Source organism: Lagenorhynchus albirostris, chromosome 3 (assembly GCF_949774975.1).
Source record: "Lagenorhynchus albirostris chromosome 3, mLagAlb1.1, whole genome shotgun sequence".
NCBI classification, from domain to species: Eukaryota; Metazoa; Chordata; class Mammalia; order Artiodactyla; family Delphinidae; genus Lagenorhynchus; species Lagenorhynchus albirostris.
The window spans coordinates 156537867-156562004 of NC_083097.1; the positions used below are offsets into that span (position 1 = coordinate 156537867).

At 38.9% G+C, this 24138-nt stretch overlaps 1 protein-coding gene across 1 annotated transcript in view; it reads left to right on the forward strand.

The window, feature by feature from the left end:
* The window catches only part of MSANTD5 (Myb/SANT DNA binding domain containing 5), a 31999-nt gene extending 11774 nt beyond the window's left edge, over nt 1-20225 (forward strand). The window contains exons 4-5 of the mRNA XM_060146400.1: nt 19343-19648; nt 19969-20225. Coding sequence (XP_060002383.1) covers nt 19343-19648; nt 19969-20225 — 563 coding nt within the window. The remainder of the gene's footprint in view (nt 1-19342; nt 19649-19968) is intronic.
* The last annotated feature ends 3913 nt before the right edge of the window (nt 20226-24138 follow it).

Below are 24138 nucleotides of genomic sequence, written 5' to 3' on the forward strand. Positions count from 1 at the left end.
GGGGAAAGCTCATTTTAAATATCTAGGATTCTGCATTTAAATCACTTTGGAAGTCTATGTTTTTGCTTCACTTTAATAGTTTTTTTTTAATTAATTTTTTTTACATCTTTATTGGAGTATAATTGCTTTACAATGGTGTGTTAGTTTCTGCTTTATAACAAAGGGAATCAGTTATACCCTTTAATAGTTATTGATTCACCAGTTTAATAGTTGCCTATTTCAAAATTGTAATGATCTATAGCACAGGGACAACTTGGACTTTTGATTGGCTTGTGACATGAGAGGCAGTCTTGAGGTACTGAGCCCTTTAACCTTTGGGACCTGACAGTAACTCCAGGTAGATAGTGTCAAAAATGACTTGAATTATAGGACACCAAGTTGGTTTCTTCAAAGAATGGGAGAATTGCTTAGTGTGGGAAAAAAATCACACATTTTGTGTCAAAAGCATTCAGTGAGTAGGGAGAAAACAGGAAAGTTTTCCCTTTCAACTGTATATGTGTGTTTCACTGAAATCAGATAAGGCAGCACCAAGTGTCAAGTTTTTAGCTTTTCACAGCTATGCAAGGGAGTAAGTTCCAATGTTTCCGTCATTCCAGGAAAAGAGACTAAAATGGAGCAGCCAGTGAGGGAGGGGGAAAAAGAAAGAAGTGGGGCATCAGAGTAGCTGAGAGAGCCAAGTATTTCAAGCCATGGAGAGGAGTTATCAAGATAGTGTTTGTGCCCGTGCCAATTCCAAGAGATCCCAGGCCTCACAAACCAGGCTAAGCTACATTAAGAGGAGGGTAAAATAGTTTTGTGAAGGAAAATGATGCTAATAATTGGGAGCAGCCTCAGAAATCTTTTCAGTGTAGCCTTGGGGAAAGAAGAGATTGAAAGATTAAAAGGTCCGTATTCTCCAGTGCTCAAAATGTAAACTTTGAAATCTTCATACCCTGTGAGCAAGGTCAGAGTAGCTAATATGTCCTCCTTGGAAGTTAAACACAATGCATAAATCATAATCCATTCTTTCAGATACAGCAAAGAAGAAGTAGGAGGGAAGAAGAGAGAATATTACATTCTTCATTTTACACGCTGTGCTTCTCCTCTTCTAACCCCCATGACAGAATTTAAACTTCTTGTTTAAATTCCTTTATCCGGATAGACTGTAAAATAGATTGTAATATCCACAAGGGGCCCATAGACCATGTATTTTGGCATATAGCAGGCATTTCATAAATATATGTTAAACTAGATTGAGCCTTCCTCTTTTCCCAAAATAAGAGGAGAGATAAAATCTTCCTATGAGGTTAAGGGAAATAAGAATATAGATGGATATAAATGGGGTATTGAAAGCAGATGAATTTACATTTTGAGTTAGAATCAAGATCAGCTGTTGAGTATGAGAGGGAATTCCCCAGATGACGGGTCACAGAAAGTTGGAATGCCTTGGAGAGCCGAGGGAATAAAGGACTAATGAAAGAGCTACCTATTGACTTTTATTTTGAAAATATGTGGGACTGAAGACGTCAGAAATACTAGTTTCATTAGGAGGCTTCTGGGAGAGGCATCAGGTGAAAGCTTACTCTTGCCTCTATCATGTGTTACTTTGTCACAATCATTGCTTTTCCCTTGCCCACAGAAACCAGTCATAACAGCCTGGTCACTGGTGTCAACAACTTAGTACTAGAGTCCTGATGAAAACAGGCAAATACAGGACAATGTATGGGCTCCTTGACTCTCTTCACCTCCAACATCACAGGGATAGTAGAGTATATCTAGGGAGGTGGACTTCTCCGAGTGCTGTTGCTTCCTAAGGGGCTTAAAGGTAAAGCTGGACCAGAAGAGCTGCTGGTGAGTCAACCAGAACAATCAACAGTGACTTGTGTGGTGCTTTGGGGTTTATTGGCTCCCCTCTGATCTGTCTTTGAACTTGTGGAGACTGACAAAGACTAGAGCCAGTCTTTGGTCCTTTCCTCCTGCACGGTACCAGACAAAGCAGCTCATACTCCTGGGATAACATAAGTACACAGGTTAAAAGAAATAGACACCTGATAACTAAGAGAGAGACAGCAAAGTGGACAGCATATACCATCTGACGATAATGACCAGAATAGATCATCAATCTTAGTATCTATCAAAAAAAATGTAAGGCAAAAATATAACGAACAAAGAAGGACACTGCACACTAGCATCATAAAACTATTAATTCAGTGTCACAGTATATCAAGCAACAACAGACGGAACTACAGGAGGAAATGAATACACTGACAAGTCTTTTTTTTTTTTTTGGCTGCACCACACGGCATGTGGGATCTTAGTTCCCCAACCAGGGATCAAACCCAGGAGCCCTAACCACTGGACCACCAGGGAATTCCCAGAATACACTGACAACTCTTGTTGAAGATTTTAATCTTAGAAACAGCTGGGTCAAGCAGGAAAAAATAAGCGGACATAGCCAAAACATGAACAGTTAATAATCATGAACTATCAGCCATCAACAGAAATATATAATCAACAAACAGAGGGTGATCTATATTATTCAGGCTATATTTCCCACTAAAATGAAAAGTGAACAAAGCTAGATTTTAAAAATTCCCAGGTATGGAAATAGATAACATATTACTAAACCCATGTAAGGAAATCACGAAAAAAATTAAATAAGCTCTGCTACCAACTCAAAAAGTTTGAGAGAGATTTGATAAACACTAAAAAAAAGGAAGGAAATAAAACCTATAAAGGCAGAAATCAGATAGAGAACAAAAAATATACTAAATCAGTAAAACTAAGGTCTTGTTCTTTGAAAAGGTTAACACTTTAAAATTTTGATTAGCAAGACTGATCAAGGAATAAAAGAGGTGAGGCAAATAAGCAATACACAGAATGTAAAATGGGAAATAACTATAGAAAGGTAAACCAGAGATTAAAATATGAGGGTATTATGAGTAACAATATGTTAATAAATTTCATATCTTACATGAAGTGGATAAATTCCTAAGGAAACTATAAAATGCCAAAATTGGTTCAAGAAAAGATTTAAAAATCAAAATGGTAACTAACCGCAGACTTTCACTTCAAAAATTCCAAACCCAGAGGGCTCTATGGGTGAATCCAAGCAAATTTCCAAAGAAGAGTTAATTTTAATCGTATTCAAGTTGTTTCAGAAAAGAGAAAAAGAACAAAACCTGTCCACCAAATTTGATAAGGCTATCGTAATTCTGATCCCAAAATCAGATAAGGCAGAAAGGAAAGAAAATTATAGGCTCATTTCACTTATGCATAGCTGCAAAAGTCCTCAAACAAATAGTAGCTAACTGAATGCAACAGTCCATTAAACCTGATAAATCATGATCACCTTTGTTTTGCCACGGAATGTAAGGATAGTTTGACATCAGAAAAACTCTATAAATGTAATTCATGACACTAATATAAAATAGGAGAAAAATATAATATTTTAATTGTGCAGAAAATATTTGATAAGGTTTAGCATCTATTTATGATTACAAAATCTTCACAATCTTGGAATAAATGAGAACTTCCTTAACTCAGTAAAAACTTATACAATGAATGCTATATACTTGATGGGGAAACTTTAAAATCAAGAACAAGATAAAGTTCCCTAATAACACTGGGACTGTTTAACACTGTATGAAGTTCCAGGCAAATGACTTAAAGAAAGAAAAATGAGAGGTTTACATGTTAAAGGAATAGATAAAACTCATTTTTTTCAAATGTGATCATTTACTAAAAAAAACCAGTCAGAATCAACCAAGAAACTGTTAGAACTAATAAGAGTATTCTACCAGGTTTGCAGACCCTAGGTAAATTTACAAAAATCATTTTTTACATACCAGTAATTACCAGTGGAAGCTATAATGGAAAATGTACAATAGCAATAGAACATCTTATATTTAACTTAACCATTTAATAATTATTATGGAAAAACTGAATACGTACAAAATGGATTGAATTGTATAAAGAACTCCCATGTATCTATCAATCATCCAGCTTTAGCAGTTATCAACATATGACAAATCTTGTTTTATCAATACCTCCACCCATTGACATTATTTTGAAACAAATCCAATATTATACAATTTAATTTGTAACTATTTCTATTTATATCTCTAAATAAGAACTTAGGAAAAAGACAACCACAATACCATTATCATATGTAAAAAATTAACAATTCTTAATATTAAATATCCAGTCAGGTTTCATATTTCCCAACTGTCTTATAAAAGTGCTTTTACTTCATGAAAGTTTGTATGAGTCAGGATTCACATCAGATGTTCACACTGAAATTGGTTGATACACCCATTTTTAAGTGTACTGTCAATACAGTGGTGTTAAATATTTTCATATTATTGTGCAAGCACCACCAATATTAACCCCCAGGACTCTTCATTTACTCAGACTGAAACTATTAAACAGTAATTCCCCTTTCCCCAGGCCCTGAAAACCACTATTCTACTTTCTGTTTCTATAAATTTGACTATTCTAGGAACATGAAATAAGTGAAATCACACAGTGTTTGTGGGGGCTTTTTATGTTTTTTGATTGGTTTATTTTACTTACAATGTCCTCCACGTTTATCCTAGGTGTAAAACGCCTCAGAATTTTCTTCCATTTTTAGGCTGAATGATATTCCTTTGCATGCATTTTACTCATTAATTCATTTCATTTTGGATATTTGTGTTGCTTCCACTCCTGTTGGGTATTTACGTATCAGTACAATGGGATTTTTGCTAACACATGGTAATTGTTTTTAATTTTCAGAAGGTAAACATAGATAGTATACAAATATTAAAATTTGAGCTAAATTTTTACTTAATCATACAAGAGAGCTTTTTATGTTTTTAAATAGTAATTACAACATACATGAATTATCAGTTTATAAAATACATTTTCTTATTATGAAGTTTCCACTTGTGTTTAAGTATTTTATCAAATATGAAATCATTATCTCAACTTTTCAATGGACCTAAGTGATATATCTATGCATTTTCTTTTTAGGTGAAATAAATGTATAAAAACAATCAGTCATCATGAATATAACTGACTAGTTCATATACTAATAGTGTTTAGATTCTTTAATGGAAAGATCAACTAAACGTGTCAAAATGAGTGGTAGGTAATTACATTTTCTTAAGATGTAATAGTGTTTTATTATTTGTTTAATTAAAATTCCTGTCTATATTTTCACATCACATAAGTGAGACTATTTGCCACTAATTAGAATGTTTGTAAACATATGCAAAGAGGATTCTAAGGAATAATTTCTAACAAAATTGACTATGGAAACAAAGGGTGGTGAAACTTTTAAATGGGGAATTAACGCATCTTGCAAATAAAATATGTACAGTGACATTAAGTGGAAGAAAAAAACCTCTACTCTAGTGTAGGAAAAGGAATATTTAATACTGTACAAATAAATATTTTCTTCTTTTTTCTTCACAATGGTTTCAGAACAGTAGAGAATTTCTGTCTTTTCTTCTGACTCCACAGTCTTTCACTTAGAATTGTGCTACATTGTGATATCTTTAAATTACAAACCCATCTCTTTCACAATGCTATCAGAAGGCACAAATATATCCTCTCTTCTTTTCTCATAGAGTAAGCATAGAATACTGTCTATAATTTTTCTTTCTATGTTTTTCTGGTCCCTGTTGCCCTCACGTAACAAGGAAACTATAAATCTTTTCCCCCAGGATACTTGGATGATTAATCTATCTATTCTGTAAAAAATAAAATAGTAACAGTCAAATAATTTATTTGATTGCACTGACATGTTATTACAAGCGTTTTAACCTGATGGCTGTGTCAGCTAACTTACGTTTTAGTTCTTCAGATTGTAGGATAGATAATAGAATGAATTTTATTTGTAACACTATATAGAGAAAGTGGTAAAACTGTGGATTTTCTGGAGTTCAAATTTCATAAGCAAAACTAATAAATATTAAGAGACTAATATGACTTACCTAAGATAAAAACGATGAACCCCAATAATCAGGATCTTCAACACCTCTGAGTGGCATCCTCCTAATGTATCTCTCTGAGTGGAGAAAGGCTCTCCTAGTCTTGCAGCATCAGACTTGCTCATATCAGGGCCAGGAGTTACCTATTAAGGGGTGTGGCCTATTGCTAACTTATGCTAAAATTACTATCTTATTAATATGCCAGAGCTGCAAAAAGTATGACGCTTTAGATGCCAAAGATGTTTAATTTTCAAGGATTTTATAGATTCCTAGAATTTCAGTATACTTCCCTTGCATGCATTCAGAAAACTGTAATTCATTAAAATACGAAAAAAAATCATTTATAAGAAAAAGTGAAATGTAAATAAATGTCCTTGGAAAAGTATTATGATTTTAAAATAGAAAAAAATTACAGTAAGGAGTGGGTTAATCTGATTCTCCACATACTTGCTTACATTTTGATAAGCAGGGAAGATTAAAGAGTGTGTTATTGAGAGATAAGATTTTGTCAAACCTTAGAAATTAAATTAATAAAGTTTATGATAGAATTCAGCTTTTTTTTTCATTTTTGAACCCCATTTGATAGAATTATTATATGGTATTAGTTTGTATCTATGTGATACAATTTTATTTTATTTTATATTTTACATGTTTGTTTGTGTCTAAGTAATAAAATCCATGATAATAGCAAGGACAGTTACAGAAGATTATATTTTTGGTGCCAAGAGCTTTGCAATTTGATTCTACTTGGGCTAATTTTCATGATTTTATTATTATATTACTTTATATTTTCAGTTCCCAGGAAAAGCATGATTCTTGGATCCATTTTTACTACTCCTGTGACCTTGTCTTTTCTAAGAGTAAATATAAGCATCAACTTCCACAACTGTAAATTTTTTAAATTATATAAATGTAATTTTACATGTATAAATATATATTTACATTATATATATATATACATATATATATATCTCATGGAATAGTTGGTTGGAAATGCTGCCACTGTAAAACATGAGATATTGTAGTTGCTTAAACCAGGTGAGCTAAACTAATTCATCCTAGATTTTAGTTATACTTCTGCCCTTGTTAAGTCTTATCAAAGTGTCACATCTTACTCTGATTTAGAACATAACTGACCACCTGAGTGATATCTACATTTAAAGTCAAGCTGCATTATTTCCTGTGCAAAACCTCTGACTCCTAGCTAAGTACAAGTAGTACATCATGGACAGATAGTATATCAGGTTTCAAGAGTATAACAATCAGTTTCAATAAATTTGCAACTTTCTTGTTCTGAATGCCGCTTTGTCTCAGTCACAGATCTGTCAAACAATGTTCTGGTAACACAGGGTTGCCCCTGTTAGGTGGGGGAAATAGACACTGAGAAATGTAGATCAAATGTTCTGTGAGTTCCCAGGGGACATGAGAATGATCATCAAGACAAGATCCATAGCAGAGTGAAAGATAGGCATACCAGAATTTCATCAGGACACTGAAATTACAGTTAACCTGGGTGTCTAAACTGAGATTATTTTAGGACTATTTATAAATATGTGGGCATAATATAAGGAAACCAAAGAAAGGTTGTACCAGACCCTCATTTTATTATTTTTTTCACATTTATTTGATTACTTTATTTTACTTTTTTAATAGATCTTTATTGGAGTATAATTGCTTCACAGTACTGTGTTAGGTTCTGTTATACACCAAAGCGAATCAGCCATATGCATACATGTGTCCCCATATCCCCTCCCTCTTGAGCCTCCCTCCCATCCTCCCTATCCCACCCCTCTAGGTCGTCACAAAGCACAAAGCTGATCTCCCTGTGCTATGCTGCTGCTTCCCACTAGCTATCTATTTTACATTTGGTAGTATATATATGTCAATGCTACTCTCAGGAAACATGTGGAAATGGAAGACCTTGCAGACTTCACAAAGACAGACTGTTGGAAAAAGCCATCTAATAGGTGCTCAGACTGGGCTAGAATGCAGAGTCAGGAAGTTGCACATGAGCACACAGGAAGTAAAGGAAATAAATATCACTCTGCTGTTGCCCTCTCCACTGCTGGAACACACTCGGTAATTCTTGGGACATAGATTCTGAGAAAGAGAGAGGCATGCAGGAAGTTTATTGTGGAATGACTTTAGAATCAACTCCTTTGCAATGAAGGAAGCAGAACTGGGCAAAGGGAGGTGTTGAACCCTGATAGAGTCACAAGGTCTCAGCTAACCCAGGAGGAGTTCAGATATGTTCCTACCAAGTTTCATGTCATAGGGCAAGTCACCCTTTGTGCCCCTACAGGAGGAGCACTGCTTGAACGTGGCCTACCCACAGGAAGGGAGCATAACTCTGAGCAAAGCAGTTTTTTTTAAGTAAGAAAAGTGCCCTGAGAGAGACTGGCTGAGAATGTCTGATACTAGCACTCCTAGTAGCTGGAAGAACAAGTACTTCAGCCCTGAAAGGGGAAGGGTAATATAGGAGCACAGAATAATGTATGGAACACTTCATAAGCCACATGCAATAAGAAGTCTAAGTGAAGGGGGCCCTTGACTGCCACTCACCTAGATTCGCTTTCTGTAGCACAAACCATGGGATTCATGGGATGGAACACAAAGAACATACCAAGCAAGAATAATTAGTTCAATAAAAATATGGTTTCCTTAAGGTATAAAGTTACAGAGCAGTTTGGAATTTGCCCATAAGGATCATGCTGGAATGGGGAGCTCAAAACATTTTCTGACAGGCCTAGCTTTTGGTTTAGAGGAACTGTTAATATATCTCTGATAAAGCATCAGTCCTGAACTGGAACCTGGAACTCTGTCCTACAAATAGCGTAATCACATTAGAAAGCACCAACTTTACATATGGGTGAGTGGGAGTAGCAAGGGGAGGGCACATCATTTTAACAGAGCACCCTGTACTGTCCATTCAGACTCTGTAACCAGCAGCTGTCAAAAGATCTAAAGAATTTGCTTTCCCTAGTGGGTCCTTGCTCTGTGCTATGGCCTGAATTTCATTACCCAAATTCTTATGTTGGGTACCCTAAGCCCAAATATGAAGGTATTTAGAGACATGTCTTTTAGAGATCTCGTTAATGCTAAATTAGATCATGCAGATAGGTCCTTGATCTATAGGATTAGTGTGCTTATAAGAAGAGAAAGAGAGACCAGAGCAAACCCTCTCTCTTTTCACAGGCACTGAGGAAAGGCCATGTAAGGACATAGAAATAAGGGCAGTATTTTGTAAACTGGGAAGAGAAGTCTCACTAGGAACCAAGTTAGTCAGCACATAGATCTTAGACATCTCAACATCCAGAACTGTGAGAAAAAAAAATGTATATGTATGTATGTATGTAGTTTAATCCACCCTGTCTATGGGGTTTTCATATGAAAGTACAAGCTAACAAATGTACTCTGGTATATATCTGCAAGTTTCTTTGAGAAGGACTAGCATATAGTGACCACTTGTTATTATTGTGGTATTGAAAGCTCTTCCTCCGGATGACCTGGTTTTTTTAATTTTTTTTGCGGTACGCGGGCCTCTCACTGTTGTGGCCTCTCCCGTTGCGGAGCACAGGCTCCGTGCAGGCTCAGCGGCCATGGCTCACGGGCCCAGCCGCTCTGCAGCATGTGGGATCTTCCCGGACCGGGGCACGAACCCATGTCCCCTGCATCGGCAGGCGAACTCTCAACCACTGCGCCACCAGGGAAGCCCGACCTGATATTTTTTTATTGGATGAAATCTGGGAGTGAAAATTAACTCAAAACAAGAGACAAGGTTATTGACTGTGTGTTTTTTTGTTTGTTTTTCTGATCGTGCTTGGCATCAGTTTTTCACTCCCCAAGTCTTTATCTTTGTTGGTTCTATGAGTAAAGCAATACCCTGGTGGCTGCACGTGTATCTCACCTCAAGATTGCCAGGGTCAATGACCATTCTGAAAATGATGTTCACATTGCCTCTGAAGTGTCTGCGGCACCATATGGTTCAGGTAATTCCTGAACCCTTTCATCCCTACTTATACATGTAGCTCTCATTACAAAGCAGTACCTTTGAACTTTGATTTTGGCAGCCACCTATTAAGGTCTCAATGATTTTGCTCTTCTCCAGAGTTCTTTCCATAACATTCTGGGCTATCCTGTGTGTCATGGTCAGCTGGGCATGTATAATACACTGCTACCAATGTGTCCTCTGCTCTCTGAGTTTTGACCTCTTATTCAACAGTCAGCCATGTTGGACCATTATCTTACCTAGTGTAGGTCCTTATGATGGCCACCTCCTACTTCCCAGGACTAGCTCAAGGCTTGGTCCATCCACGTTCCTGAGGGTCAGAGCTCTGGGTGCCCCCCTCAAAAGTGAAGTATATTGAGGACAGGTATAATGAAACTTGGGTCCTGCACGGTCATCTCCATGCCTATTTCCTGTACTTCTGCTGGCAGACATCACCCCATCACCCCCAGCAGCAGACCCCGTGGAACATCACAGTTACATACACTCAAGATTCTTCTCCTTCTCCAAACCCAATTTCATGAAAATACAATGTAAAATTGAAGGAGAAAACCCTTATCTCTTTCATCCTAGTGACAGTAGCTTAGATGGGACCTAGGATTATGTATAGAGAGAATGATAGAGGCCAAGGGCCAAGAAGGGGCTCAGCTTCCTGGGTGCCTTGAGTTCTGCCATCCATCTCTCCCCACTCATTCTTAGTGCTCAGGGTCATTGACCATCCTGGGGCAACTTGGAGATTCAGAGATGATAGGTTTCCCATCCTGCCTTCAACATTTTCTAGCAGGGCATCATCACCCTTTAATTGAACTTTACTACGTTGTACCCTCATTTTAAATTTGAAATGAGGTTTCTGACTTGAATAGTCAATTTTGGAAGAATATTTGCCTTATACACACACATATATATATTTGTATCTTTTACATGGCAGACTCATTATCTCTTACATCTCTTTCTCTACATTTCCTGGGAGAAGTTTATGAAAATGAATATATTTCTCCCCTACTTAGATGCCAACTTACCCTAGTCTTTCTCTTTAAAAATTTCTCATTATTATACACATCTGACCATATTTATCACTCTAACCAATACTTAATAGATCAGTCAAAATAAGAATTGCAGTCCTTTGACAAATATTGCTTTTCCATGGAGAATGTAAGCTTTGTGAGGACTGCATTGGCTTACTGGTCACTAGAGGTCACCTTGAAATGGCCACAGATCCAAAAATGAGCATATGTGAGGATCTGGACCCTCTGTCTTGAGTGTCAAGCCCAGGCAGAGGGACTCCACTAGAACCTGGTGGAGTGGTAATCCACTAATAGATTAGCCAGGACAGTCGTGGGCACTGTCATGACTGCTGAGACTTCAGTGCAGCTACCCCAGCTCGCAGGGCCCTTCCTCTGGGAGCTTTTTTTTTTTTTTTTTTTTTTCTTTTTGGCTACAGGTGGAGACTCTGGTGCCAGAAGCTGACTTGGCCTGGGCTACGGGTTCTTACCCCTGCCTGGCCGTTCAAAGACTCTCCTTCAGGACACAGAAAGGAATCAACTCCAGGGGGCACCAGGGTCCTTGTTCCCCTCTCTTAGCTGATGGGGAAGTCATACTGAAGCTAGAGGCTGGATACCCACTTCCATTGCACCCATTCACCCAGAGGTCTCCAGAGACAACTTGCTGCCTTCAGATTTCATGAAGCATCCGAGGAGTCAGGACTGAAGTGATGCTGCTTTGCCCCAGGCTTAGACCTGGATGATCCATAAGTCAGGGGCACCTCTTCCTCACTCTTTCCCCAGAGACCTGCAGAAGGTGCCAGATGCCACAAGGGGGCACCAGTGAGACCAAAGGGCTGGAGTGTCTATAAGGAGGCACGGCTCCCTCAGGTGCGAGGTCAGGGTTGGGCTTTCCCTGAGCACACAGGTGATCACTGTGTGTGGTTCTGAGCCCTCTCTCCATAGCCCTCAGTGTTACTTACACTCAGCCTCATCACACATAGTTAGAATAAAATAGCTGTCAATTCCCCCAAACAGCTTCTTTCTCTCTCTCTTTTTCCCTGTTAGTCTCCTTTAAAATATAGTTTTTCTCATGTAACTCAAGAATCTGTAATGAACTTCTTTCTGCAAATAAAATACGTCCAAGTTATTTCCAAGGCACATCAAAAACATTCACTGGCTCACGCAGTGACCCATAGTTCTTACTTGCACAGAATTTTCTCCACTGGAAAACCTAATACGTTCAATAAGTTCAAGGAGTTTTCCTTGTAATATACTGACAGTACACCTCCTATTTCTAATTTTCAGCTGAAAAACTTCAATATTTTTACACAGAAAGTGTCTTTAATTCAAAGAATTGTTATATTTTCACTGAAAATATTTTTACACTGAAATATAGCAACAGTTTCTCTTGTATTGATTTTTTCCCTAAGCTCTAAAGCTGAACATAGTGTTTCCACATATATATCTAAGACACAGCCCTCAAAACCTTAAAAACATGATCAAATCCACTTACCCTTCCAGAGTAGTTTATTCCCTAGTCCTCTTCCCAATCTGCAGGGATTCTCAACACTCTCTTCAGTTTCTCAAGGAAAACAAAAACAAAACAAAAAAAGAAAACCCTAGCCATTTGGACACTCTTAAAGCCTGACATTTTCAGTGCTTATTTTTCATTAGAACCATCTGGGACCTTTAGAATTACTGATGCTCAGCCGCATCTTGGATTATATACTAATCTCTGCAAAGGACCCTCATCAGAATATTAAACTGTCTCCAGGAAGTTCTAATCTGCAGCCTGGGTGTGACTCACAGTTACCAGAGTCCCCACCCCCATGGTACAGCGTGAGGTGGGGGAGGACAAAGGAGACCCCTGAAGTCAGGTGCAGCTCATAGCAAAGCTTATGCTCTTCCTCAAGGCAGAGCTCAGCCCAGGTTGCATGTGAGAATCACCCAGGTAGCTTGTCACAAACACAGAGCCCTGGGTCCCAGCCTTGAATAATGAAGTCTGAATCACTGGGGTTGGCCTTTGAAATGCCTTCCAGGTGATCGACTGTAGAATCAGGAGTGGGAAGCTGTGGATCCATGATTTCATTGAGCTTAGAGACCAGTGGGAGAGCTAGACTTGACCTGACCCAGGAGTTGCATGAACCATACCGAGTGTGACTTGAGTTTGAGGACTGAAAAGGGGTGGCACCTATGCGGGGTGTCACCATCTGAGAAGGCCTCTGTGCACAGGGTGACTAACAGACATCCTCAAGTAGTGCAAACCAGCTTGATGAATGGCTTTGGGAGATCACAGTATGGAAGCATCTAACACAGAAGGAGCAAAGACCCCAAAACAAAATTGCACCCACTGTATTCAGGGAATGAGAAGGTAAGTATGGCTGGAGCCTGGATATCGAGAGAAAAATCATCTTGATTTGAAGCCATCAGTTGACAGGGTGTGAAAAATGTCTGCCCTGAAAAGTCATAAAAAGAGGTTTGGTCTGCATACCAAGTACAATGAGGGCAGGGACACTATTAAAATGCTATGGCCATTGTCCGTGGGAGTAACCCTTAATGCCTCACAATTTTAGATCCAATTTGAAAAAACCAATTCATTTCATATATGTTTAGATGCTAGGAATGAGATATTCTAGTGAAGTGGATGCCGTGGGTAAGGGAGGAAAAGGATTCATGAATTGGTCTTTATGAGGAGCTGCAGTTGTCCCCCAAATATGATCTGTACGGAGTATCCTCAGGACCTGGATGGGAGCCCTGAACCCTGGTATCCCTGATACCACCCCTCCATGTTATCTCCATGCCCATTTTCTGCCTTCTCCAAGCAGACCCCACACACGCAGTCCCCTCCTCTGACTTGGATACAGATCTTGAACTTAAAATTTGAATCTGATTCTCAAATCCACTTGAGAGACAAGGGATTTCATGACTTTCTCTGCCTCAAACCCAATGGAATAAAAATAAAATGTGAAATGAACTGGAGGATCCCCTAGTTCTGCCGTGTGGTCAGGGCTTGGATGGGACCCCAAAATGTAGAGAGACAAAGGAGCAGGGAGGGAGCTCAGCTTCCTGGAGACTTGGGACCTGTCATCACTCTCACTCTCCTCTCCCCAACATTCTTGCTGCTTGAGGGTCATTAAGCATCAGGGAAAACTTTTAGATAAGGAATCAATGGGGTGGAATCCTTCCATCAGCATTCTCTGGCTGGGTGAGCAGAATCCTGTTAGTTAATGTTTCTGGACCTCAGTTGCCTCTTGTGAGGTTGCAGCTGATGCTTCTTACTTTAGCACTCACTTTTTGGATAATCTGAATATATGATTTATATTGGGTCTCTTAAACCTGTGTATCACAGATCTTTAAAAAGGGTATGAATGAGTTTATCTACAAAACAGAGAGTTACAGATGTAGAAAACAAACTTATGGTTACCAGGGGGTAAAGGGGGTTGAAGGATAAATTGGGAGATTGGGTTTGACATATACATTCTTCTATATATAAAATAGATAACAAGGACCTCCTGTATAGCACAGGGAACTCTACTCAATACTCTGTAATGACCTATATGGGAAAATAATCTAAAAAAGGATGGAGATATATATATATATACACATATTATCTGATGCACTTTGCTGTACACCTGAAACTAACACAACATTGTAAATCAACTATACTCTAATAAAAATTTTTTTAAAAACCTGTGTCTCCACAATTCCTGGGTCAAATTTATAAACATTATTTTACTTTTGTGTAAGTCCAAATTTCACAAATCTTTCCCTTGAACAACTTTTATTGTCATTTACACACATGTAACCTTATTAATTCACTTTTTTAACAATGACTAAAATAAGGCACAATAACTAGTACTGCAGGTCCTTCACAATATTGCTTTCCCATGGAGACAATAGGCTTGCTGAGAGCTCAGCTGGCTGATGGATCACTAGAGGAGCCCCATTATCTTGCCCCTGGGTAGAGTAGAACATTTGTGGCTGAGGGTGGGATTGGTTCAGAATCACTACTTGTATATCAACTCACAAGCAGAGGGACACAGCCAGGACCCATTGACATGGGCAATCCACCAACACATCAGTCACCAACAGGTGTGGACATAGGCACATCTTCCTGGGACTGTAGCACCACCATCCCTTGACGGGGGGCCCTTCCCCAGGGCAATCTCTTCTGTCCAGGAAGACCCTGTAAGGAGATTTGGTGTGAACATCAAGGACTGTATGAGCAAGGTTGCCCCTGAGGATTCTATTGCTGTTGTCCATGGGAAAGACCCTTAAAGCCAGAATTATTTTAATTCCAGAGTAAAGAAAACCTAGCTAATTCCACAGTTTTATAGAGGCTGGGGTTCAGCACTTTCTTTTTGACTGGAGCTCTTTGTGAAGTTAAAGAATTCAAGAATCAGGGGTGTGCATTTGTAGAGATGAGACAGCTTATTTTGCAGGTGGGGTACAGGGCCTAGAATCCTTTAGAATCACTGCTCTAGTTGAGATCAAACACATCATCTCCAAATTATCCAATCTTACACTAGTTTAGGTACAGCTGAAGGGATTTGGCAGATGTAATCAGTGAGTCAAAAGGATAATGTACTGGATTAACCTGACTCAATCACTTGTAAGATTTAAGTCCCCTCCCTACCCCCTCCTTTCAGGGGAAGATACAAGGACTCAAAGAAAGCATAGGATGTATACAAAATCACAGAGCAAGTTGGAGTTCTGAGGCTCAGTACTTTCATTGAGAACCAGAGCCTTCATACCCAGTGCCCACTGTGGGTGGTGGTCAGTTCCTGGGCATTGGGACCAGTTTCTGCCCTTAGGAGCTCCAGGTCCTGAGACTGTAACTGAGCAGGGCCCTATGGGTCCTTCCCAGGACAGAAACGCCCCCATGTTCTCCACCTGCCTCTTATTATCTATAGAAAAACTTTATCCTCCTAGGCCTTCCTCAAGTTCCAAAGAATAAATTTAATCAGAAGTGAGAGAATGCAGAAAGGAAAACAGTCAATAAGCCAAAATAATGGTTTAGCCATTAAACAAAGTCGAGGACTTTTAGTTCCACCTCAAGGGCTATAGATAATTTCTAAGTCATGTTCTTTAAGCTGTTTTGCAGATGCTGAAACCCGCAACAGGTGGAAGAAGTTACCTGCAATATTTTTATATATATATATATATATATATATATTTAGGTGACATGAAAAGAATCAAGGATGACACTGGAGCCACTACACATTAAGTTTGAGCTGATTTAAGATGATACCACTCGCTGTATATGCCCCTCCCCTGTCTTGTCATAATATAAACTCCGTAAATCTGAATCATTGGGTAGATTTGTGGATGATTCTTAGATAGTTTTGAAGATTCAAAATTAATTCTGAGTGAGGTCCATAGTAGCCTAGACTACATCTGAGATTCTGAGGCAAAAAATTCTAAGCATTGTGTTGCCAACCTTCTTGGTGACAATCTAAGCACCTTCCTTCTCTCCCATCATCAGTTGTCCCATCTATAAATCCCCCTCACATTCTCCCTCTGTGTCCCTCCTTTAGCATAAACAATTCTCTTTGAAAAATGTTCTCTTATAAAAAGAAAAGCTCTGTTCTCCCCCTCTCCTCCCCTCCCTAAACCCTTCTTTCAAATTAAGTCCTTCATAAAGTGTCCCACATGCATCTCTAGAATTTGTGGCCACCCTCACCAGCTGAGGCCTGGGCTCTTCCCCTAACCCTCCACTGAAACCACCCTCTACATGACACACATAGTCCTTGAGCCAAACCCAAAGGGCTTCCCTAACCCTTAGCTCTAACTCACAGAGGGGAGGGTGGTTCATTTGTAGGAATGTCACAAACTCTCACTTTGCCTTTGAGGACACTGGAGCCTAGAGATCCTTGGAATCAATAATGGAGTTAACCCAGTATTAATCTCTAGTTAATCCTATCCCAGTTATCCAATCAAACTGTATTGTAGGTGCTGCATTAAAGGGATTTTGCGGTTGTAATAAAAGTACTAAATTGGTTTATCTTTGGTTAATCCAAAGAGAGTATACTGGGTGTGTCTGATTCAATCACACCCAAGGTATTTAATAGCTGCTAGACCTCCCAAGAGCTTCAGAGACTACCAGAAGCAGAGAGGACCAGACACATTTCAGGAGACCACCTAATCTCCTGAATTCCAGCAAAGCAGAGTAAGTGCCAGCTCTCTTCAGCTCCTGGATTAGGCCCTGAGGCTGCAGAGAAAACTCAGAATAAAAATGGAGGTAAGTTGGAGGAAACCTGATTCCTGTGTGTTTGTGGGAATATGGTTGGGTTATTTGTCTTTCATTTTATTTCATAAGTACTTTTGCAGTCATTAAAAGTACACCCACAACCTTCTCTGTTCTTTGCAAATATTCATTCATTTAATCCTCATAGAAAGCCTGATGGAAGGTGTTATGACTATACTCATCTCACAGAGAAGGCACCAAGGCACCGCATGGCAGCTACCCTGAACAGGGACCCACAGTTGTAACTTCAAAGCTAGGAATGAGAAGCCGGCACTGTGGTTCTTGGGTTCATGACCTTCACAGATGTTCTGAGCTGCCACTCCCGTGCTTGATGGATGTTTCTCACAAATTTATGGTTTTAATGGGATTATGTGTCTACTTTGATATTTCATTTAGGTTGAGTATTTCTCATCTCTAGAAGTTCCATATAGGCTGCTTATATCTTCCTATTATCTCCTTATGCTACTGCTTCTCCACACTTGATCACAGGGAGTCCGTTTCTAATGGCTGCTTTAAAGCCTTTCTCTACTAATTCTGCCACCTGTGTCACTTCTGAGTCTATGAATCATGTTTCTGCTAGCGACGAATTGTATTCCTGTTTTGTTGCATTCCAGGTGATTCTAAGTGGGAGATCCACATTGTGCATTTTGGAGTGCTAGATATTCTGTGTTCCTTGAACTAATGTTGGACTTTGTTCTGGTGCAGAGAAGGTACTTCAAAACAGTTTGAGCCTTTTGAGGATTGCTTTGAATCTTTGTTAGTTGGGACCAGGACAGGCTTCTGTCTGGATCATTTGGCCACACTACTGAGGCAATACCCTTTCTCAGCAGTCTGTGTCTGAAAACCTTGGATTAGGGTTTTTGGTTTCACTCTGGCTGCTGGGAGCAAAGATTCTTCTTGGTCTGAGTGACCCCAGCAATTTCCCAACCTGCTCTTTTCCAGTGGCTCTTACTCAGTCCAGGCAGTTCCTGCCCACACAGGGCTCATATGTCCTTAGACAGGGGACCTCCCTGTAATCTTCAGAGTTCCCTTCATCTCTCTGTCCCTGTCTGTCTGTCTGTCTGTCACCTGTGCAGCTTCCTTGTCCTGTACTTGCCATTGTGATACAGGATATCCAGGAGCATTCACTCCTCCAAGATCTCAGCCTGGACTCCCAGGCCCTGTTTGGATCCCTCTCCTTGCTCTAAGGTCTGGACACCCTGAGGCACTCTGTGTGGCCCTTGTGGATCCCCTTCACTTGTTTTTTTTCTTTCAAACCACTGTCCTGTGTTCCTGTTGTCCTGTGTCTGAAAACCTTTGGTTCAATAGTTCCTCTGGCTTTCTCCTGGTTCAGTGCCAGGGTGCATAAAGAAAGAAATCTGCTTTGTTTTGAAATAACTCATTTGTTAATAGTTTGCAACTAATATTCTCTGTTATTGCAGAATGTTTTCTAGATCTGTTCTTAAGATTGATTTTTATTTTCATTGCTGTGATTGGATAATTATTTAAGCAATCACAAGTAAGTTTTTAAGAGATTACCTACTGTGTCAACAGTCATCTTTTATTTTATTTTTCATTAGAAAGTGACATTTCAGGCTGAAATTACTAGACACCTCCAGGAAGTAGAGAAGGTCAAAGAAACCCAGGGAGAAGAACTGCCCTCAGGTAAGATGTTCTCAGTCATGTTTAATTAGAGAAAACTTTCTATCTCACCTCCTTCAGCTTCCCAGTATGAACTGCTCATCTCAGGCCCCAGGGAGGACAGGGCTTCCTCAGAGTCCTGAGACCTCTCTGTCCCCACCCCCAGCCCTGGTGACCAGAGGCAGTGAAAGGCCCCATTGGGGGGTGGGAAGTGAACCCCTCTTCAGGAGGCCCTCCCAGGAAGTAAATGAACCATCAAAGCCCTGTCAATATTCTCTGAAATTAACTTATGCACCTGGAATAACATCAGGCTCGCAGATGCTTTCCTGACCTGTTCCAGTGACTATGGCTTGGCCTTAGGACTCAGGTTGATGATGAATCCCTCAACATCGCATGTTAAATTTTGTCACCTCCCACTAACTGGATAGAGTCACGTTTGGACCTATCAGTGTAGAGGGAGGGTCTCTGAGAAACCCTCAAGTGTGCATGTGAGATATGCCAGAGCATATCTACATCCCTCTCTCCTTTCCAGCCCAGTGTGTTAAACCTTGGAGCAACCACGAGATCAGGAGTTTCCTACAAGAATGGGAACTCCTTGAAGGTGAAGAGTTAAAGAAGAATTATCACGTAGCATCAAGAATAATTGCCAGGCATCTCAAGCAAAGGGGCATAAATAAGAGCAGGAGAAAATGTCTCCAGATGCTAATAAACATGCAGGACTTATATTGGACCGTTCATGAAGCCAACCAGAGACCAAGGAGTGAACCCTTGCCATGTCCTTATGGAGAGGCCCTTCACAGGATCCTAGAACACAGAGGGGAGAACAAGGACTTCTCAGGTTTGTCTTTTATATTCATCTTCATGGTTATTTAGTAAGTGGCATCAGCTGGCCCAGACATTGCACTGTCTCCTGAGAAGGGCAGCATGATGGGACTGGTCCCTGCCCACAGGTTACCCCCTTCACACAGCACAAAGAACTTGATGTTCTGAGCATCCACCTGCTCCTCTCTATTTCTCCTCTTTGTCACCAAAACAATGAGGGACTTTACTCATGGCCTGGTTTAGAATAGACATGGCCCCCTGGGCCAGACTAAGTAATAGGCATAGATTCAGGAGGAGGGTAGGTGATGTCCTCATGATGTCATCTCTCTCTCTCATGTCCTCCCTGTGCAAAAGTGGCTGATGTCCCACCACCTGAGTACCAGCCCCCTGCGTGTGCCATCCCTGATTGCTTTGAGGAGCTGCTGTGGGCTCCCCCACATATGATCTACATAGAGGATCCTCAGGTACCCAGATGGGAGCCCTGGAACATGAACCTTCCACAGTCAAGTCTGTGCCTGTTTCCTGCATTTCTCTCCCTACACCCTGGCCCCCAGCAACAGTGGTCAACTCTCTCTGACAATGAGTCAGAGTGAGAACTTACAGCTGGAACCTGAATCCCAGTTTGATTCGAAGGACAGACAATGGACTAGCACAATTCTATACACTCATGACTTCTTTTTTCCTAGCCCAATGTAATGAGGGAAAAAAATGTGAAAATAAATGACTGTGACCCTCATCCCTTTCTGCCTTGTGCTGGATGCTTGGATGGGACCCAGGATTATAGAGAGTCCAAGGGGCAGGGAGGTGCTCACTTTCCAGGTGACTTGGGACCTGTTAACCTTTCTCTCTACTCTCTGCATCATGCTTCCTGCATGGAGGATCCTTTAACATCAGAGACAACTTAGACATTCAGAGATAATTGTGCCCAATCCTGCCTTCATCATTTCTTAACTGTGTGATAACAGAACTTGTTTAATGTTTCTGAGCCTAAAATTCTTCCCATTAGAATGGAACCTGGTGTTTCTTATGTCAGAAGATAGTTTTAGTATATTAACACACACATGACAAAATCACTTGATGTTCCTTTTTTTTTAATAAAGGAAACTTTTTATTTTGAGATCACTGTAATTTCACATGTTGTTGTGACAGATAATACAGAGAGGTCTCAGAGAGATCCCTTGTGTCCTTTACTCAGGTTTCCCTCATGGTAGCATCTCAGAAAACTAAAGTATAATAACATAACTAGTATATTGACCAGATTCAGCCAAAATACTGAATCACCACAAGAGTCCTCATTTTGCCCTTTTATGGTCACACACATGACCCTCCCACACTCACTCCTTAATTAACTCCTGGCAACCACTAAGGTGTGCTCCATTTCTATCTATCTATTTATCATCTATATATCATTTCAAGAATTTATATAAGTGGAATCATAGAGTATGTAACCTTTGGGGATTGGATTTTTTCACTCATGATAATCTCAGGATTCATTGAGATTTCTACTGCTGAGTAGTATTCCACTAGATGGATGGATATTGTACCACAGTTTAACCATTCACCCATTGAAGGTCATCTGGATTGTTTCTAGTTTGGAGCTATTTTAAGTAAAGATGTTTTAAACATGCAGGTACAGACTTTGTAACCACAAGTCTGTGTGGGATAAATGGGGTGCAACATCGATATGCATGATAATCACATGCTTAATTTTTTAAAGAAACTGACCATCCAGTTTTCAGATAACCATATCATTTTATGCTCCCACCAGCAATGTATGAATGATTTTGTTTGTTTCCTCACCATTATGTGGTGTCACAATTTATATTTTAGCAGTTCTGACAGTCCTTTAGTGAGTGGCATCAGCAGACCCAGCCCATCATAGTGTACTCTGAGCAGAGCTTAGAATGAAGGGTTTGGCCTCTGCTCATAGGTTTCCCTGCATGTCATCCCAAAGTGGTGATATCTCATTGTGGTCTCAATTTGCAGTCCCTATTGACTAACGACATTGAACATCATTTCATGTGCTTATTTGTCATCTGTATATCCTCTTCAGTGATAGGTCTCTTCATGTTTTTGGTCCATTTTCTAATTGAATTGTTTTCACTCCTATGAATTGAGAGTTATTTATTCTAGTCTACTATGAGATGTGCCTTGTGCAAATATTTTCTCCTTTGTGACTTTTTTTTTTTTCTCTGTGAAAGCTTATATGGAGAGGATGAAAAGTTTTAAATTTTGATTAGGTCAAATTTATCAGTTTTCTAATGAGTGATGCTTTTGGTGTCAAACATAAGAACACTTTTCCTAGACCAAGGATTTTCTCCTATATTTTTCAAAAAGTTTTACAGTTTTATATTTAAGTCCATGATACATTTGAGTTAAATTTTCATTAAGGTGTGAGGTTAGGTCAAGTTCATTTTTGTGTGTGTTGCTATAGATGTCAGTTCCTCCAGCACCATTTTTGAAGAGATTGTCATTTCTCTTTCACTTTTGTCAAAAATTAGGTGGGCATATTTATGTGAGTCTATTAAAGGGTTCTCTATATTGTTCCAATGATATACATGTCTATCACTCTGTCAATACCACACAGTCTTGATTACTTAGCTGTATAATGAGTTATGAAATCCTGTAAATTGATGCTTTCCACTTTAATCTTTGATTTTCAAATATTGAACCAGTGTTACATCCCTGAAATACACCACTTATTCATCATACAATTCTTTTTACATATCGCTGATTTTAATTTAACAATATTTTGTTAGTGATTTCTGCATTAATATTCAAGAGGGATGCTGTTTTGGAGTTTTCTTTTGTTGTACTGTCTTTGTCTGATTTGGGGATCAAGGTATACTAGTTATATAAAATGAATTGGCAAGTGTTCCCTCCTGTTTTATTTTCTAGAAGATATTGTGTAGAATTGATATTAAGTCTTTAAATGCTTGATAGAATTCTCCAATGAAACCATCTGAGCCTGGGGATTGATTGATTGATTGATTGATTGATTTCTTTCATCTTTTGAAATTTTAAAATAGTTTTTTTCAGTTTCTTTAATAGTATAGGGGTATTTACATTATCTATTTCATATTAGGTGATTTGTGGTAGTCTGTGTGTTTTTTAGGAATTGGTCTATTTCCTCTAAGTTTTCAAGTTTTATGTGTATACAATCATTCACAGTTTTCCATTGTTTCCTTTTTGCTATCTACAGGACCTGTAGTCATGTCCCTTCTTTCATTCCTGCTATTGATAATTTGTCTTGTCCCTTTTTTCTTAGTCTTTCTCAAGGTTTGTCTACTTGATCATTTCAAAGAATCAGTTATTTGTTTCATTGACTTTTCTCTATTCTGTTTACAATTTTATTTCTGCTCCTATTATTATTCCCTTCCTTCTGCTTCTTTTGTGTTTAGTTTGCTATTCTTATTCTAGATTCTTGACGTGCTAGATTAGATTATTATTTAAAGACTTTTCCTTTTTTCTAATGAATGAACTTAGCACCATAAATTTTATTTTCACCACTGCTTTCACTGTGTCCCATGAATTTTAATGTGTTGTATTTTTTTATTTCAATTTTTTTAAAATTTCTCTTTAGACTTGTTTTTTGACCCATGGGTTATTTAGAAATGTGTTATTGAGTTTCTAAGAGCTGGAGATATTTATGTTGTCATTGTGTTATTGATTTTATAGTTTGATTCCATTAAGACCAGAGAACATACTCCATATGATTCAATTTTTAAAATTTGTTGAGGCTTGTTTTATGGCCCAGGAGAGGGTCTGTCTTGCTATATGTTCTGTGGGCACTTGAAAAAAAAGTATATCCTGATGCTGAATGAAATATTTTATAAATGTTGATAAAGATCCTGTTGTTTGATAAGGTTGTTGAGTTCTATTTCCTTGCAGATTTTCTGCCTAGTTATTCTGCGTTCTAATTATTAAGAGGGATGTCAAAATGTTCATCTACATTTGTGATTTGTCTGTTTCTCCTTTCAGTTTCTACAAGTGTTTTGCTTCCCATATTTTACAGTTCTGTGCCCTGGTATATACACATTTAGGATTGCTATGCCTTCTTGTTGGATTAACTTTTTTCTTTATGTAATTTCCCTGTGTCTCAAAATATTTTCTTGTTCTTAAGCCTACCTTATCTGATATTAGTCTCTCCACACTTGCTTTCTTGGATTAATGTTTGCATCTTTTTCCACCCTTTTACTTTCAATCTACTTATATTATTATGTTTGAAGTGAGTTTTTAGTAGACAGCATATATATGGATCATGTTTTTAAATCCACTCTGTCAAACTATCTTTAATTGGTTTGTTTAGACCATTTACATTTAATGTAATTATTGTTAGGACTAAAGTCTGCCATCTTAGTTTTCATGTGTTTGTTCTCTCTATTTTTGTTTCTGGTTTCTTTTTACTACCTTCCTGTGGGCTACTTGAACATATTTTTAGAATGCCATTTCCATTTATTTATAGTTTTTGAGTGTATTTCTCTCTTTATCTTTTTAGTTGCACTA